The sequence below is a fragment of the Caretta caretta genome, chromosome 14 (genome assembly GCF_965140235.1).
Source record: "Caretta caretta isolate rCarCar2 chromosome 14, rCarCar1.hap1, whole genome shotgun sequence".
NCBI classification, from domain to species: domain Eukaryota; kingdom Metazoa; phylum Chordata; order Testudines; family Cheloniidae; genus Caretta; species Caretta caretta.
Genome location: NC_134219.1, coordinates 4,068,015 through 4,083,005, shown reverse-complemented (window position 1 = coordinate 4,083,005; position 14,991 = coordinate 4,068,015). Strand labels below are relative to the sequence as shown.

At 56.5% G+C, this 14,991-nt stretch overlaps 1 protein-coding gene across 2 annotated transcripts; it reads right to left on the bottom strand.

Annotated features, from left to right (window-relative positions):
• Nucleotides 1-11: 11 nt before the first annotated feature.
• Nucleotides 12-7,661, bottom strand: CPSF4L (cleavage and polyadenylation specific factor 4 like). Of its 2 annotated transcripts, XM_048818969.2 has the most exons (8): nt 7,338-7,661; nt 6,730-6,780; nt 5,559-5,711; nt 4,264-4,359; nt 4,044-4,137; nt 3,325-3,367; nt 2,315-2,491; nt 12-804 (listed from the first exon to the last, which is right to left on the bottom strand). In XM_048818969.2, the coding sequence occupies exons 1-8, from the start codon at nt 7,597-7,599 to the stop codon at nt 736-738; spliced, it is 945 nt and encodes a 314-aa protein (XP_048674926.1). In that variant the 5' UTR covers nt 7,600-7,661; the 3' UTR covers nt 12-735. The 2 variants fall into 2 exon arrangements, with proteins under 2 accessions (XP_048674926.1, XP_074975279.1); XM_075119178.1 differs by lacking the exon at nt 4,044-4,137 and having other exon boundaries at nt 4,290-4,359.
• Nucleotides 7,662-14,991: the final 7,330 nt, after the last annotated feature.

Genomic DNA, 14,991 nt, shown 5'->3' with positions numbered 1-14,991 from the left:
TTAACACCCCTCTGAGGTAGTGTTAGCCCCATTTTACAGAAGGGGAAACTGAGGCGCACAGCTATTATGTGACTTGCCCAAGGTCACATGTCACGTCGGAGTCAGTGATGAAGCCCAGTTCTGGTACCCAGCCCGTACTCTAGCCACTCCAAACTACAGAAAAGTCAGCTTCCTTCTTAATTTCTTAGAAAAGCCTTTGACAGAAAGTTGCATGAGATTTTCAAGAGAAACCATCTCAGGTACACGGAGAGGGAATAACTTTGATTTTGCCTTGAGTACAAGACATCCTGCTAAGTGTGATGAACTGTAGTTTAGAAGCCACCAGCTACCCTTTCAACTTCACTCCTGCTGAAACACTTTCTTATCGCTGCATGTACCAGCGTCCTGAATATTAACCAGAATCCAGACTGACTGTTCTACTGTGCCTTTTAAAAACCGTGTTGTAGTATTGACATGATTATCAGTGTCTGACACACCAGGCTGAGAGCTGAGCCCCCTGCCAACGCAGCAGCATGGGGTCAGAAAATAAATATCCAATTTACAGTTACATTAGAGCAACTGCGTTTCCCTCTTCCTCTTCTCTCAAGCAAAGAGCTGCAAAAAAACTGCATGGAGCAGGATGGCTTTGACTGGGCTCTACAGTGAAAGAAATCAGCTACCCTGATTGGCCTCCTGTTGATACTATATCACAACACAGCATCTTCCTCTGGAATTTCTTCCCGGAACACTCGCAAATCATTTCCCCAGTTGGATTCCCAGCCGACTCTTGCTGCATTTGTTGGCATAGTGACCCTTATCTCCACACTGCAAGGGAAACAAATAGGAGGACATTGACTTTGTGTAGCCCCTAAGATCAACCCAGTACAGCAGACAGCAGTCGTCCATGATGGAGATTTAAAACAAGAACCACCACCCCCCACAACTTGTCCTGGTGTAAGAGATGGAGATAGTGGGTTGGTATGATCTGGCATAGCTCTTCTTATGCAGGAATGCTGACAGCTGAACCACTCTTGCATAATTAATTCCTGCTCCCTGGCGATAGGATTGATAGTCTGTCCCATGTGTGCCACGAGTGGGTCACCGAGGCACTCAATGTACTGACCAAAAGAATGTACACACTATTGACGAAAATCCCCTCAGTGGCATTAGTGTCCCATCCTGCCTCCTCACGCCTATAGCACTGCAGTCTAAGAATATTTTGGCTTTAAGACAACTGTCCCCTTCCTGCCAATCCAGATCCCCCCAGTCCTGTGGTCTGCATGAGAAAACAGTTGAGAAACCCAGGAGAACAGAGAGGTCTGAGGAGCATGTGATGACAAGGGGCTAGTGGGCTGAGAACTGCTGCAAATCAGTAAACCCAAGTGATTTTTAAGTTGAAGTAGAACGTTGTTCCAGCCACTGAGGAACAGCAGTGGGGTGGGAACACCTTAGAATTCACTGGTCCCTCAACGACAGTAGCCTAAGGAATAAGGTGTCACGGAGTCCCTGGGCGATGCTCTGGAACTGCTCCCCATGAAGCCAGGCGGGACGCTGCGGAAGTCTCCTTTCTGTGAGCAGCCTGTCTGCAGGATACACAGCTCACACAGCTTCCACCTTCCTGGGTCTGACCTCGGAGCATTCAGCATCCTCTGCCCCTCCGTGCGCTTCCCACAGCGAGTCCGCTCAGGCGGGGCTCCTGGGGAAGCCAGAGGGTCCTGCCCCCCAACTTTGCAGTCAGACATGACTCTCAGCCAGCCAGTAAAACAGAGGTTTATTAGATGACAGGAACATGGTCTAAAACAGAGCTTGTAGGTGCAGAGAACGGGACCCCTCAGCTGGGTCCATTTTGGGGGGCAGTGAGCCAGACAACCACATCTGCCCTTCACTCCATGTCTCCAGCCAGCCCCCAAACTGAAACTCCCTCCAGCCCCTTCTCCTCTGGGCTTTGTTCCTTTCCCGGGCCAAGAGGTCACCTGATTCCTTTGTTCTCCAACCCTTTAGCTCTCACCTTGCAGGGGGGAAGTGCCCAGGCCATCAGTTGCCAGGAAACAGGATGTTGGCCATTCTCTGTGTCCAGACCCCTGCGCACACCTGCCCTCTAGGGCTCTGCAATGATCATACACCTTTACCCCACCACTTAGATACTTAAGAACTGCATAGGGGAAACTGAGGCACCCCCACACTATTCAGAGGAAACATTAAGAACAGTCCCACTTCGTCACATAAGGTCACATGAGCCTTGCTCCCAGTACTGACGTCTCTGTTTGGAAGGGGGGGGGGGAATCATTAGTTGCAATATGAAGAGTTTCCCAGCCAACCAGCTCCAGACACTAACCTTGAAGCATGTGACCTGCCCAAGGGGCCGGAGCATTCCATAGGGGTAGCCACCAGCCTCCTCCCTCTGGCATTGGGCAGCCCTAGCCCCAGGCTGATGAGAAAGCAACAGGACTTGCGGGGCCTGCTGCTCGTGAATGCTCTTGCTGTCAGCAGCCTGGGATGGTGGCGGCAGCCCCTGAAGAACACAAGAGGAATCAGTCAAGCGAGGTGGAATCAAGGCAGGACCGGGACCACCTGGAGCACAGATACAGGGCAGGAGCATTCAGGGGGTCAAAGCAGGATTTCAAAGCCTTGGCAACCGGTGATTTTGTCAATGTTTTCCCCCTCTTAAAGACCCAGCTGCTGGAGTCATGTTATTACCCAAGATCTCAAATTTCATGGTCAGGAATGGCGGTGAGTTGCCACTCTGGATGACAATGGATAGTCGCTGGGCCAGAGAGAGCGCGAATGACTGGATAGCTGGGTCGCGAGAGCACGCACATCCCTGTTTCGAGGACTGACCATCTGTAAGAAGCGCCACAGCTTCAACAAGGGAGATTGAGAAAGACCCTTCTCCAGAATATCCCCGAGCCCAGCGGCTGCGACACTGGCCTGTGACATGGGAGACCCAGTTCAAATCCCAGCCCCACGTCAGATAGAGGGAGGTATTGAACACAGGTCTCCCATATCTGAGAGCGCGCCCTACCCTCCAGGCTAAAGGTTACAAGGGGTCGGCACCACCTTCCATCCCCGCAGTGTTTTGGGAATCTAGTCATTGGGCTTCTGCAAAAATTCCCAACATTTAAGTGACAAATTTGGGTTCAGTTTCACCCTTACCGAAACATTTTAATTTTTTTGGTTCAGCCCAAACTTTTCAGGAAACTTGACATGAATTTGTGAATGGTTTCGGTTCGACAGAAACAGGGTTTTGGGGGAGAACAAGCCAGTTGCCGGGGAAAAAAAAAAATGTATATATTCCACCCAGCTCTCTTTGGGAGAAAAGCGTGTTGGCGCCTTTCCATGCCTTACCTGGGAGACATCTGAGTTACACGGCATCAGGTCTGCCTTGGGGCTATTGCAGGCACAGAAGGAAAAGAAAGGCAGTTAGCTCCTTTGAAATACTAATCTATCCTAACCTTAACTGCAGGCCTCTGCTCCCTTTCAAGGGAAGAGACTGTCTCAGAGCTAAGGGGTAGGGTTGACAGAGGCCTCTAGCTGAAAAACTGGCGCTTTCCAGTTATATCAAGCAATAGATTTGATAAAGGCTGGCACAGGGCCGGCAGGTACTATGCTAACCTCTGCCATGTGCAGCTCTGCTGGGCTTGGCCAGGATGTATTGTGCATACCTGGGTTTGAGTTTCAGAGGGGGTGAATGCTGGCGGGAGGCGAAGGGCAGAAAGGATGCCAGCCACAGAGGCTTGGCGTTCCCAGAAGCTAGATTTCTAGGATGCATGCTCCTTTCTGCAGTCACTTGCCCTGTCCAGCAGATGGCACCGTGGTCACAGAACAGAATTGGCAGGGGGCGCCCGGGGAATCACCAAGTTTTAAGAAGCCACAAATCGAGTTGCTTTGCAGGGAGGAAGGTTGCACCCCGGCTGGGGCTCAGCTCATCCATCTCACAGTCAGAGACAGACTGACAGCCCACTCTCTGGGCTTTGGTAGAGAGCTGTCCATGGCCATGCAGGCCAGAGACCCCCACAAGGCCTTGCCAAGGTCCCGTCCACTCTCCTACCCCTCCAGATACGTACTGCATGAATTTGCATTTGGGTCCTTCGGGGCAGAAGCCAGCTAAGTAGTTGACACACATCACCCTCCTGGTGTGTTTGTATTTACACAGAGGACCTGCCACATACGCACATCCAAAGAGGGAGAGATTTCAGTCAGCCTAGAAATCTACCCATGGCTACCAATTGGGCTGGGTCAGTGGTGGGCACCCGTTCACTCAGTTCCCGAGCGCAAGGTATTCACCCTGTTTGCAGAACCCTCTGTCATACCAGGGACAGTCTTTAATTCTGGATGCTGGATCAAGGTGCAGGAAGGGGCACTCTCTATTGCTGCACTCGCCTGGAGAGAATATTGATGGAGACGAAAGATTTTTAGCAACCCTGTTGTACGCTTGCCCCTTGAGATGAGAGCAGGCAAAGATTCCCCCCCCGCCCCCGCCTTCAGGCGCTCCCCGCTTGCAAAGTACCACAACGGCGCAGTTTATACAGCACCAAAGTTCTTCAGTGCTGCGGACACAGTGCCACTGAGAGGCGGCCACTTCTGGGCTGGAACGCAGCCCCCAGCTAGCGGAGACCATGCTGCACAATAAGAAGGGGAGAGGAGGTTTTTGGCCAGAGACACTGGGCCGAACCCCAGCTCTTTGGAAAATGGGCACGTGTTCACACAAAGCAAACAGGGCTTTGGTCCTTAAAGTCCCAAGGCAGAGACACCCTCCTTCCCGCCCCCCAGCAAAAGCATGAAGGGTCAAGTCAGCACTGACACAGCGTCGAACTTGAGGTGACCGGGGGGGGGGGGGGGGGGAGAAGAGGGTCCAGGTGCTCCCTACCTGATGCTCAGAACACTTCCCTCCTTCTCGGGCTCCTTTCTGGAGCTCATACCCTGCAAGAACAGGTCCCTCCGGGGTGCAGCACTTTGCTCTGCTAGAGGGGCCTCCACCTGCACGGGTGCATTGACATCAGGGCCAAGCCCCCTGAACCTGGCCCACGGAGCCGCCGTTAACATTAAACGCCTGGCTGAGAAACGCACCTCGCAAAGGGACTGGCTCTGCTGCGTTGGGGGCAGCTGGCTCAGGGCAGGGTGTGGCCGGCAGGGAATTCTCATACCTCCTGGCGAAATGGGAACCCGCTCCAGAACAGGGGCTGGGGGGCTGGCTCCCCAGCAGAGACAAGCGAGGAGTCCAGAGGGCAGTTCTCCTAAAGACAGCAGGCGCCACTAGCTTACCATTCTCAAGCATACCTAGAAATCAGGCAGCGGGGGTGGGTTAGAACTCAGTAAGGTCAGCCAGGACCGGAAGGTGCCTTCACCAGGGCAGTTCACCCACTACCACTGCCCTAGAGAGGCCCCGTTATCCACCCCTGCTGGCAGAGCTAACATGGGCCCCAGACAGGACAAGAATTGGCTCAGATGGAGTCGGGAGCATCTGAACATCTGCTGGCAGCTGCACCCCCCAGCCTTGCCCCAGACAAACCTGGATCTGCTAGAGCTCTCCTAACCCCACCCCGAAACTGCCAGGCCCCCGCCCGGCTCCCAGCACCTACCAAACTTGGAGTAGAAATAACACTCCGGCATCTTGGTCATGTCGTACTCGTGCAAGAACTCGCACTGGTCTCCTCGCTTGCACAGCCCCCGCAGCCAGTGCTTACACACCACCGTCTTCTCACCGTGGATGTGCCGGAAAGGACACATCAGGCCTAGATGCAGAGGAGAGCAGACGCCTTGGTCCCTGCCTTGCCCAGAAGAACCCACTCCCCACACCTCCCGCAGAGTCACCCTATCCTGCTCCCAGGACAGCCAGGCTATATTCCCCCTCCGAAGCCTGGAGCTACTGCTTCTTACTCAGCCCGAGCTCTCATCATGACTCCTTGGGAGAGGATCCCCCTGCCCTCTCCGGCATCCCAGCAGCGAGCAGCCAGGGCTGTCACTGGCATAGCTGACAGCACGAGAATCCTGTTCTTCTCAGGGTTTCACCAACTTCGCTGGCATCTCCAGACACAGGATAGAGAGACGCTCCCTCACCCTTCAACTCCTGGGGGTGGAGCACAAGGCTCTGGTGGAACCCAGGAATCGCACTCCGCTGAGCTCACTTCTCTGATGCTCCGAACTGCTTGCCTAGGGGCTTCTGTACCACCCCCATCAGCGTGGTACCTGGGCATCCTCCCAGCGTCCTTGGGAGGCCAGGGAAGGGCATTAGCTCCAGGCACAGATTGGGGGTGGGGGGACGACATAGGCACGGAGAGCGGGAGTGACAGAAACAGAACTCAGGCCTCTGGAGCAGCAGCCAGTGCCTTGGTCCCAAGGCCAACCTCCCCTTCCTCCTCACCAGCACCCGTGGAGAGGGAGTGTCCTGCCTGTGCACTCTGTCAGGGCCAACACCGGTCTGGAGGGGCCCCTCTCAGTCAGGGGGAGGTGGCGTCGGGCTCCGAACAGCCCCTTCACTCTGGGCCATCGCTGCCAAGACGGCTGGCAAGGGGCCAGCTAATGCCAGATGTGATGGCTGTTTTCATGGTGATGGCACTCGCCCGCTGGCGGTCGGGCTGAGATCCACCAACCCCTAGGACACTGGCCATTGAGCAGGGGGCAAGTCCCAAGGGCTAGTACTGGAATCTCTAGGGATCTGGAGAGGAAAGGCTCCCTGTCAGGCTACCAATCCCCAAAATAACAGCATCCCTGCTCCCCCTGGATGGACGCTCCCAGGCCCCCATTACTCACCCTTCGCGCACAGTCCTCGGAGGAAGAACTCACACACGGACGCCCCCGACTCTGGAAGGGGAGAGGCAGTTATGGGGGGGGGGTTTCGCCCACTTGTAACCACCCACAGGATACCACAATCCCAGGCATTGCCTGCTGCTCTGCAGAGATGGGACCCCTGGGCTGGGCCAAACACATCAACTAGGATGGGGAACTCTTCCATCTACCCCCATCCGAGTCTCTCTGGGATCTTGGGGTGGGCCCATCACCATGGGACCTGCGTGCCAGTCACTGCTAGTGTCCCCACCTGCAGAGAGGCTGGATGTCAGGGGGCTCCTCTCTCTGCTCACCACACCCCACGCAGCCCTCGTCTCCGTACTCCGAGCCCCATGGCCCTGTCAACGCCAGCACTCCTCCCTGAGCCCCTCGCCAGCCCTAGGCTGGGCAAATCCTACCAAGCCGCTCTGCATCGTGAGCCAGAGCCCTCTCTGGGCCTAGCAAAGGGGGCTGGCTGGAGGGGAGCGAGATGCTCCAGGAAGCTGGGAGCATGAACACAGAACTGGAGCAGAACTTGGGGTAGGGCTATCAGGCCCCACAGCTGGGAAGCAGCAGGTTCCACCCCAACTTACTGTCCATGCCTGGGAAGGGCAGGAGCAGGGCCCCTCGCTGGTGCTCCACGTCCCGCTCTAAATTGAACATGAGCTTCTCCACCCCAGCAATGAGCTCCTGCATGTCCTCCCAGTCAGCGGGACTCGGGAGATACCCCCAGCCAAGCCCCAGACCCAGAGTAGAGCCCGGCCAGCCTTCCCCGTGTGCCTCAAGCAGGCTGAAGAGCCCCAGCTGAGGAATGGGATTGAAGAAGGGGCCAGCTACAAATTCCCTCCCTCTCATATTCACCCTTCCCCTCCTTCCTGCTGCTTGCTCAGAGTTAACAGCCTGGGTGCTGCAACCCCTCTGCGGCCTTCCTCCCCAGCACGTCCCATCACCCCTCTTCTCCGATCCGGCTAGGAAACCGGGCTGAGCCCCCAGCTGCTCCCAGCTCCCTGTTCCTGCTGAGCCCCCAGGAATCTGCATCCCCTTCTCCAGCACCAAACAGAGGGAACTGGTGAAGGAGGCCACAGCTTGGAGGGAGCAACTCCCAGCATCTGGTCTCAATTTGCAGCTGTGATTGAGTGGAACTGCGCCCCAGCTGTAGGGAAATCATCCCTGGGCCCCAAGCAGCCCTGCCGTATTAACCCCCCCCACATCGCTCTCTGCATAACCATCTGCTTTTACTGCGTTAGCCTCCAGCCCTGGCTATGCCTGGAGACCAGCTGGCCAGCATCTCCCCCAAGAAACCGCAGGGTCCCCCTGAGTGCTTTGCATTAACTCTTTCACTGCCAGGGCTCCGTGCTGCACAGAGCTTAGCTGTGGGGCATTAAGAGATTCCCAAGCTCAATCGTTGGGTGGGGTCTTGGCTGCCGGATCCTCTCAGGGGCCAGTTCCTGCAGAGCCCGTCTGCGGAGCCGCCTGGGTCCAGGTCCAGGGAGCAAGGAACAGGCCTACCTGGTTACTATCGCATCACCTGATAGCAGCTTTTGTGGTGAGCTGGTGACTTGTTACTGAACCCCCCCAATCTGGAGCTGGCACCGAACTTTCTGGGGCGGAGCCACCTCTGCTTCTGGCATGTGTTATAAAAGCTGACAGCCAAACACTCTCATCTCGCCAGAACTTGTGTTAGTTATTATTTGGGTCACGTGCGAGCCCAGGAGCTGCGGTCGTGGCCGGCGCCCCGTTGCGCTTGGTGCTGTCCAAACACCCCATTGCAAGATGGCCCCTTCCTACTGACACTTATAAAAGAGCCTGTGTCACTACTGTGCCCCCGCGCGCCCAAGCTGCAAGGTGGCACGGCTGCCTCTCCTGCCCCAAAACTCAGGAGGGCAGCGACCTGCCACCCAGCACTGCGTGCATTGAGGGCTTCTCGGTGCAGCCTGGCTAGACCCAGCTCGAGCACTGCTGAGCCCTGGGAAGCTCGTGCCTGGCTTCTGAGCAGGCCTGGGCACCACCTCACTAATATGGGCATCATCCAAGTGATACCAAGGCCAGAGGCAGAATTCAGCTGTCAGCTCTAGGCAGGGATGGAGGTACCATCGTCTCCCCAGCCCAATACCAGCCCTGCCCATGTCGCCTCTTCTGTACGGAGCCTGACATCCATGGCCTATGCCACGTGGCACCTGCTCCCTCTTTGTCCTGTGCCAGACGAGTGGCTGAATGACCCTCCCACCATGCCCTGTCAGCTGTGTGGGCATCTCAGCCTCCACCGCCATATTCCCGGCACTCCCGCTGGCTCCGGGCACGGCAGCCCCGTGTGCTCATGCCAGTGCCTCCCCCTCCGGCCTGCTCACTCAGCTGTGGTGCGCGTTCTGCCCTGTCAGCGCGAGGCAAGCGGGTGCTCTCGAACGGGCCGCTGAAGGTGACAGGTGTCGGAACGATCGCGGGCGGCCGCTTGATGTTTGAAGGGGGTCGCGTGACGGGCGCCTTGGTGCTGCTCCCGCTCCATCCCCAAAGCGAGGGGCATCCGGCTTCCCGTGCTCGGGCTCGAGGCAATGCAGCAGCTCTGGGGCGGGCTAGCCACAGGAACGGAGGGCAGAGCGGCTGGGTTCCCCTATCCTGATCCCGCATGCGGTGAGAGCCTCATTAAGATACAGGAGGAGACAGAGCGAGCCCAGCCGGGTGGCAGGAGAGCAAAGGGGGACATTCGCTTCAGAAACGCACGGCACTCTTTGGCTGGGATACCTGGGCCCTGATGCTGCAAGTGGCACCAGTCCACAAGGTGGATTGGGGGGAGCAGACCCCGCTTCCTAGAGCCCTCAAAGCCAGACAGCATGGTCCCTGGGGAATGGATCCCCCCTCCCATCTCACTAGGAGCCCAACCTAAAAACCACCGGGAGCCTGTTTTTGAGAGGCACGCCCCTCCCACCCCTGCAGCTACTCACTGACTTGGCCAGAGTTGTGGCCTCCCCACGCTTGTGGAAATCACGCTTTGGCTAGGTGACTGGGCCCAGTGGCTACAGGCCAGGGGCGGAAGGGCTGAGATTTTGCTTCTCTCCAAAGAGTAATTGTGAGTGATGTGGGCATGAACCTGGCACACGTGGCACCATTCAGGGAGTAGGCAGAGCACAGGAGACAGGGCCAAAGGAATCTATTCCGTAGTTATTGGGATGGCCAGGTCTCCAGTATGCAGTGGGGGTAGGGCTTACAACCACTGTAGGCTGAAGCCCCTGGAGGGCTGCGATGAAGTGGGAATTTGCTGTAAGAGTTTTAGGATGCCTATGTGTGCCTCAGTTTCCCCTATATTTCACCTGGCTACTCAGTGTTTGCTTTCTGGGCAGGCCTAGCTGCCTGAGGCAGGATGGGTCATTAAAGGCCAAGGCCAGCCCCACATCAGTGGAGAGTCCGAAAATGGCAACTCCCACCACTGGGACATTGACACCTCGCAGCCAGCACCCCAGAGGGATTTCTCCACATCTCAGCAGGGAAGCTGGGCAAAATCCCCCAGCTCGCAGACAAAAGGAGGGAGAGGTGTGAGTGTAAGAGCTGGCACCTGGTAGCAGTCCGGGCTCTCACCTGGGAGCGGATCAAGGAGGTCAGACTGAGACCCACAGAGTCTGAACAATGGGGCTAGGCTTTAACCTTCAGTCCTCTGGGCTGACCTAAGGACCTCCTCGGTTGCGTGCTGTGACGAAGTGGGCCTGTTCTTAATGTTTCCTCCGAATATTGTGGGGGTGCCTCAGTTTCCCCTATGCAGTTCTTAAGTATCTAGGTGGTGGGGTAAGGGTGTATGATCATTGCAGAGTCCTAGAGGGCAGGTGTGTGCAGGGGTCTGGACACAGAGAATGGCCGACACCCTGTTTCCTGGCAACTGATGGCCTGGGCCCTTCCCCCCCTGCAAGGTGAAAGCTGAAGGGTTGGAGAACAAAGGAATCAGGTGCCCTCCTGGCCCAGGAAAGGAACAAAGCCCAGAGAAGGAGGGGCTGGAGGGAGTTTCAGTTTGGGGCTGGCTGGGACATGGAGTGAAGGGCAGACGTGGTTGTCTGGCTCACTGCCCCCAAAATGGACCCAGCTGAGGGGTCCTGTTCTCTGCACCTGCAAGCTCTGTTTTAGACCATGTTCCTGTCGTCTAATAAACCTTCTGTTTTACTGGATGGCTGAGAGTCACGTCTGACTGCGAAGTTGGGGTGCAGGACCCTCTGGCTTCCCCAGGAGCCCCGCCTGAGCGGACTCGCTGCGGGAAGCGCACGGAGGGGCAGAGGATGCTGAATGCTCTGAGGTCAGACCCAGGAAGGTGGAAGCTGTGTGAGCTGTGTGTCCTGAAGACAGGCTGCTCACAGAAAGGCGACTGCCCCAGAGTCCTGACTGGCTTCATGGGGAGCAGTTCCAGAGCATCGCCCAGGGACTCCGTGACAACTGGTGGCAGTGGTGGGATGTACTGCACCCCGTGGATGGTGCTTCCTGCAGTAAGTGACTGGGGAGCAGTAACACGAAGGGGGATTGCCGAGGACCAGGCCTGCTGAAGGCTCAGAGAGGAGCGGTTTCGGGGGGCGGTTAACCCCTGGGAGTGTGTGACCTCGAGAAGGGCTGACACACTAGGGGTTCTCCCTGGAAACCGTGGGGAGCTGAGAACACACGGGCCTGTGAGTCCACAACAACTTGGGAGGAGCGGAGTGACGGCCTGTCACCGTCTCCTTAAGAAGGACATTGTAACCCTGTGCAAAAGAGAGGGTTGAGCGTTGGAAAGTTCACCAAAGCAGAGTTAATCGTGCAGCTGGAGGAGGATGACCGCTCTAAGGAACAGATTCCTGACCCCAACTGGGGCTATAGCAGGATCTGGGAGCAGCTGGAGTGGGAGCCAGGCATCCCCAAGACTCCTGTCCCCGACCAGACGGGGGTCTTCACGATCGGGTTCCCCATCGGGGGATCGAGACGGACGGGATTGGAGCTGAGTCCGAGAGAGCAAGAGGACCGTGGGAGACAGCGAGAGCCCGAGAAAGAGCTGCAGAAGCAGCAGCAGCATGAACTGGCGGTGGGGGAGCGGAGAGGCCTAGGGGACCTCCCCAGGGTGAGTGGGGATAGACCCCGGGGGGCCAGTTCCGCAGGGAACCTCGAGACTAAATTGCTGCCCCTAGTTAAGGGGGGGCGGGTGGGATGTGGATGCCCACCTCACTGCCTTTGAGCAGGCTGGAGATTTGAACCAGGGGGACCCTGCGGAAAAGCCCCGGTGTCTAGCTCCCTTGCTGGGTCCCAAGGCCATAGACTCCGTCAGCCAGATGAGTGAGGAGGTGGACACGCTCCCACTCCTGACCCCAACCTATATGTCTGTGTGGAGTTTCCTGGGGCCAGGCCCCTCGGACCCCCAGTGGGAGCGGAAGGTGACGGTCAACGGGGAGACATTCCTGGGGTGGTGAGATCCTGGGACAGAGAGAACTGGTGTCAGGCCCTGGGGGGTGCAGCCTCAGATGCTGAGGGCCTGTGTGAGCTGGGTGAGGGTCCCAGGGACGAAGCCCCTCGCCCTGCCTATGGCCCAGATCCCTGTGCAGACCCAGGAGGAGTGGGGCTGGCTGGTCGTTGGGGTGCCCCAGGACACCAGCTGCGAGACCCTGTTGTGGGGTGACTGTGTCTCTTTGGGACAGGATCCAGGCCCTGCTCCTGTAACTGCCAAGGGTTTGAATTTGAATCCAGGGAACCAATCGGTGGAGGGGGAAATGGTCAGTGAAAATGCAGATGACCTGGCTGGCAGCAGGGAGGAGCCACTAGGCTCAGGCTACCTGCCTGCCTGTAACCAGACCCCTGGGGCTGGGTGGGACAGAGAGATGCTCCCTGCCCCCTTGCACACCAGACTGGGGACTCTTGCTGGCTCTGATGCATTGAGGAAAGCAGTGGCCTGCCCCCACTGGGACAGCAAGGGCAGCGCTGAGCACAGTGGGAGCTGAGACCCCAGCTGAGTGGGGGGAGACACAGGCAGGGCAGGGGATCTGTGGGGAGTGGCAAGGTGCTTGGTAAGGAAAGTTTGGATGAGCCTAGGCAGCCTTGTGAGCTGATGGCTGTGTCCAGTCAGCAGGGTGGGAAGGCGAGGAGAGTGGAAGATGAGAGTCCCTGGACCTTACCTGTTAGCTGGGTGGAGAATTGGGACAGTGAAGGAAACAGTGCCTGTGTCTGTCAGGGGTATTGACTTGCCTATGGAGGGAGCTACCCTGATCTCCAAGCAGTTGTCTGTGACCAGCCTTGTGTGCTGGGACAAAGGGAATGAGATCCCAACCTGTGTGTCTGGTAAAGGAGAAAGTGTGTCCGGCTCTTCTTGGTCTGTGGAGCAGACAGAAGGGGCCTTTCAGCCTGTGATGGTTGAGGGTCGTGCAGTTGTCTCAGAGCTGGTTCTGGATTCAGCTAAAGCCCAGGAAGGGAAGGGTCCTAAGTTTCTGTCTGCTCGGGAGAATGGTCCTGTAACTAGGTCGCATCCAGTTAGTGTCTATGTAAAATCCCCGAGACCAGACAATTCTGGTGCTTGTATTTTGCCTGTTGCTAGTGTGTTGTTGGAAAGGGTGGAGCAACTCTGTCTAATCAGGGTGAGATCCTAGCCAAGGCACAAGGAGAGCATGAAGGTGTGTGATTGTGTTACCTACTGAGGGTGTGGAAACCTGTAGCAAGGAGGAAAAGATTCCTGAACTTGTGTGTGGCAAAGGGAAGGAAAATGCTTCTAACCTTTTATCTAGGAAGTCTGTAAGTTTGCCTGAAAGGGGATTGTGTAGGAATCCGCCTGATGGGCCAGAGGTGATTCTGGATGTAAGGGAGACCCAGAAAGAGTCTGTTGTTGCTCAGGAAAGTGTTCCCCTAGAGCAAGCCCTAGGTAAAGAGGGTAAGAGCAGAATTTCTGTGAGGGGTGAATTGTTGCATAGAAAAGCCCCTAGGGAAAGGAATCCTCATGGAGTTTTTGCAAGCAGTTTACTGCAACTGAAGGGTGTGAAAATTATTTAATCAAGAAAGTTTCAGTTCCTAACAGCCAGAAATTTTCTGTTGTGAATGGATCCACTGACTTTCCTGTTGAAAGATCCAGTGTGGATAGCTTTGAGAAGGTCTCAGATGGAGTGAAAGCTGTTAAGAAAGGTATACCGTCCTATAACCAAGTGGCTGTGTTTGGCCAGCTTGTTGGGGAGACAAGGTTGTGGAGAAAGGGATGTCTCCATGCTAGTTCTGTAAGTGAACAGTATGTGGCCCAGGTCAAGATGGGGGCCCTTGACCAAGAGAGCCCGAATTGCAGCCCTCCAGACTGGAGCTCTGGGAGAAAACCCAATCCCAGTTTGACCCCCTGGGGTTTTGGGGTGGCCAAAGGGCATGGGCTGCAGAAACCTTCCCACATGCAGCCTGCTAGTGCTATCGACCACCCCCGACCTAAGGGAGGGCGTGAAACTGGAAGGGCCTGGTGTAACTCCTACCAAGGAATGGGAGAGATGCTGGGGCATCCATGGGAACATTGGTGGCTTCGAACTTCCCCAGGTCACCGGGTTAAGTGACCCCGCTCATTTCGATCTCGAAGGGGGGAGAGATGTGACGAAGTGGGCCTGTTCTTAATGTTTCCTCCGAATATTGTGGGGGTGCCTCAGTTTCCCCTATGCAGTTCTTAAGTATCTAGGTGGTGGGGTAAGGGTGTATGATCATTGCAGAGCCCTAGAGGGCAGGTGTGTGCAGGGGTCTGGACACAGAGAATGGCCGACACCCTGTTTCCTGGCAACTGATGGCCTGGGCCCTTCCCCCCCTGCAAGGTGAAAGCTGAAGGGTTGGAGAACAAAGGAATCAGGTGCCCTCCTGGCCCAGGAAAGGAACAAAGCCCAGAGAAGGAGGGGCTGGAGGGAGTTTCAGTTTGGGGCTGGCTGGGACATGGAGTGAAGGGCAGACGTGGTTGTCTGGCTCACTGCCCCCAAAATGGACCCAGCTGAGGGGTCCTGTTCTCTGCACCTGCAAGCTCTGTTTTAGACCATGTTCCTGTCGTCTAATAAACCTTCTGTTTTACTGGATGGCTGAGAGTCACGTCTGACTGCGAAGTTGGGGTGCAGGACCCTCTGGCTTCCCCAGGAGCCCCGCCTGAGCGGACTCGCTGCGGGAAGCGCACGGAGGGGCAGAGGATGCTGAATGCTCTGAGGTCAGACCCAGGAAGGTGGAAGCTGTGTGAGCTGTGTGTCCTGAAGACAGGCTGCTCACAGAAAGGCGACTGCCCCAGAGTCCTGACTGGCTTCATGGGGAGCAGTTCCAGAG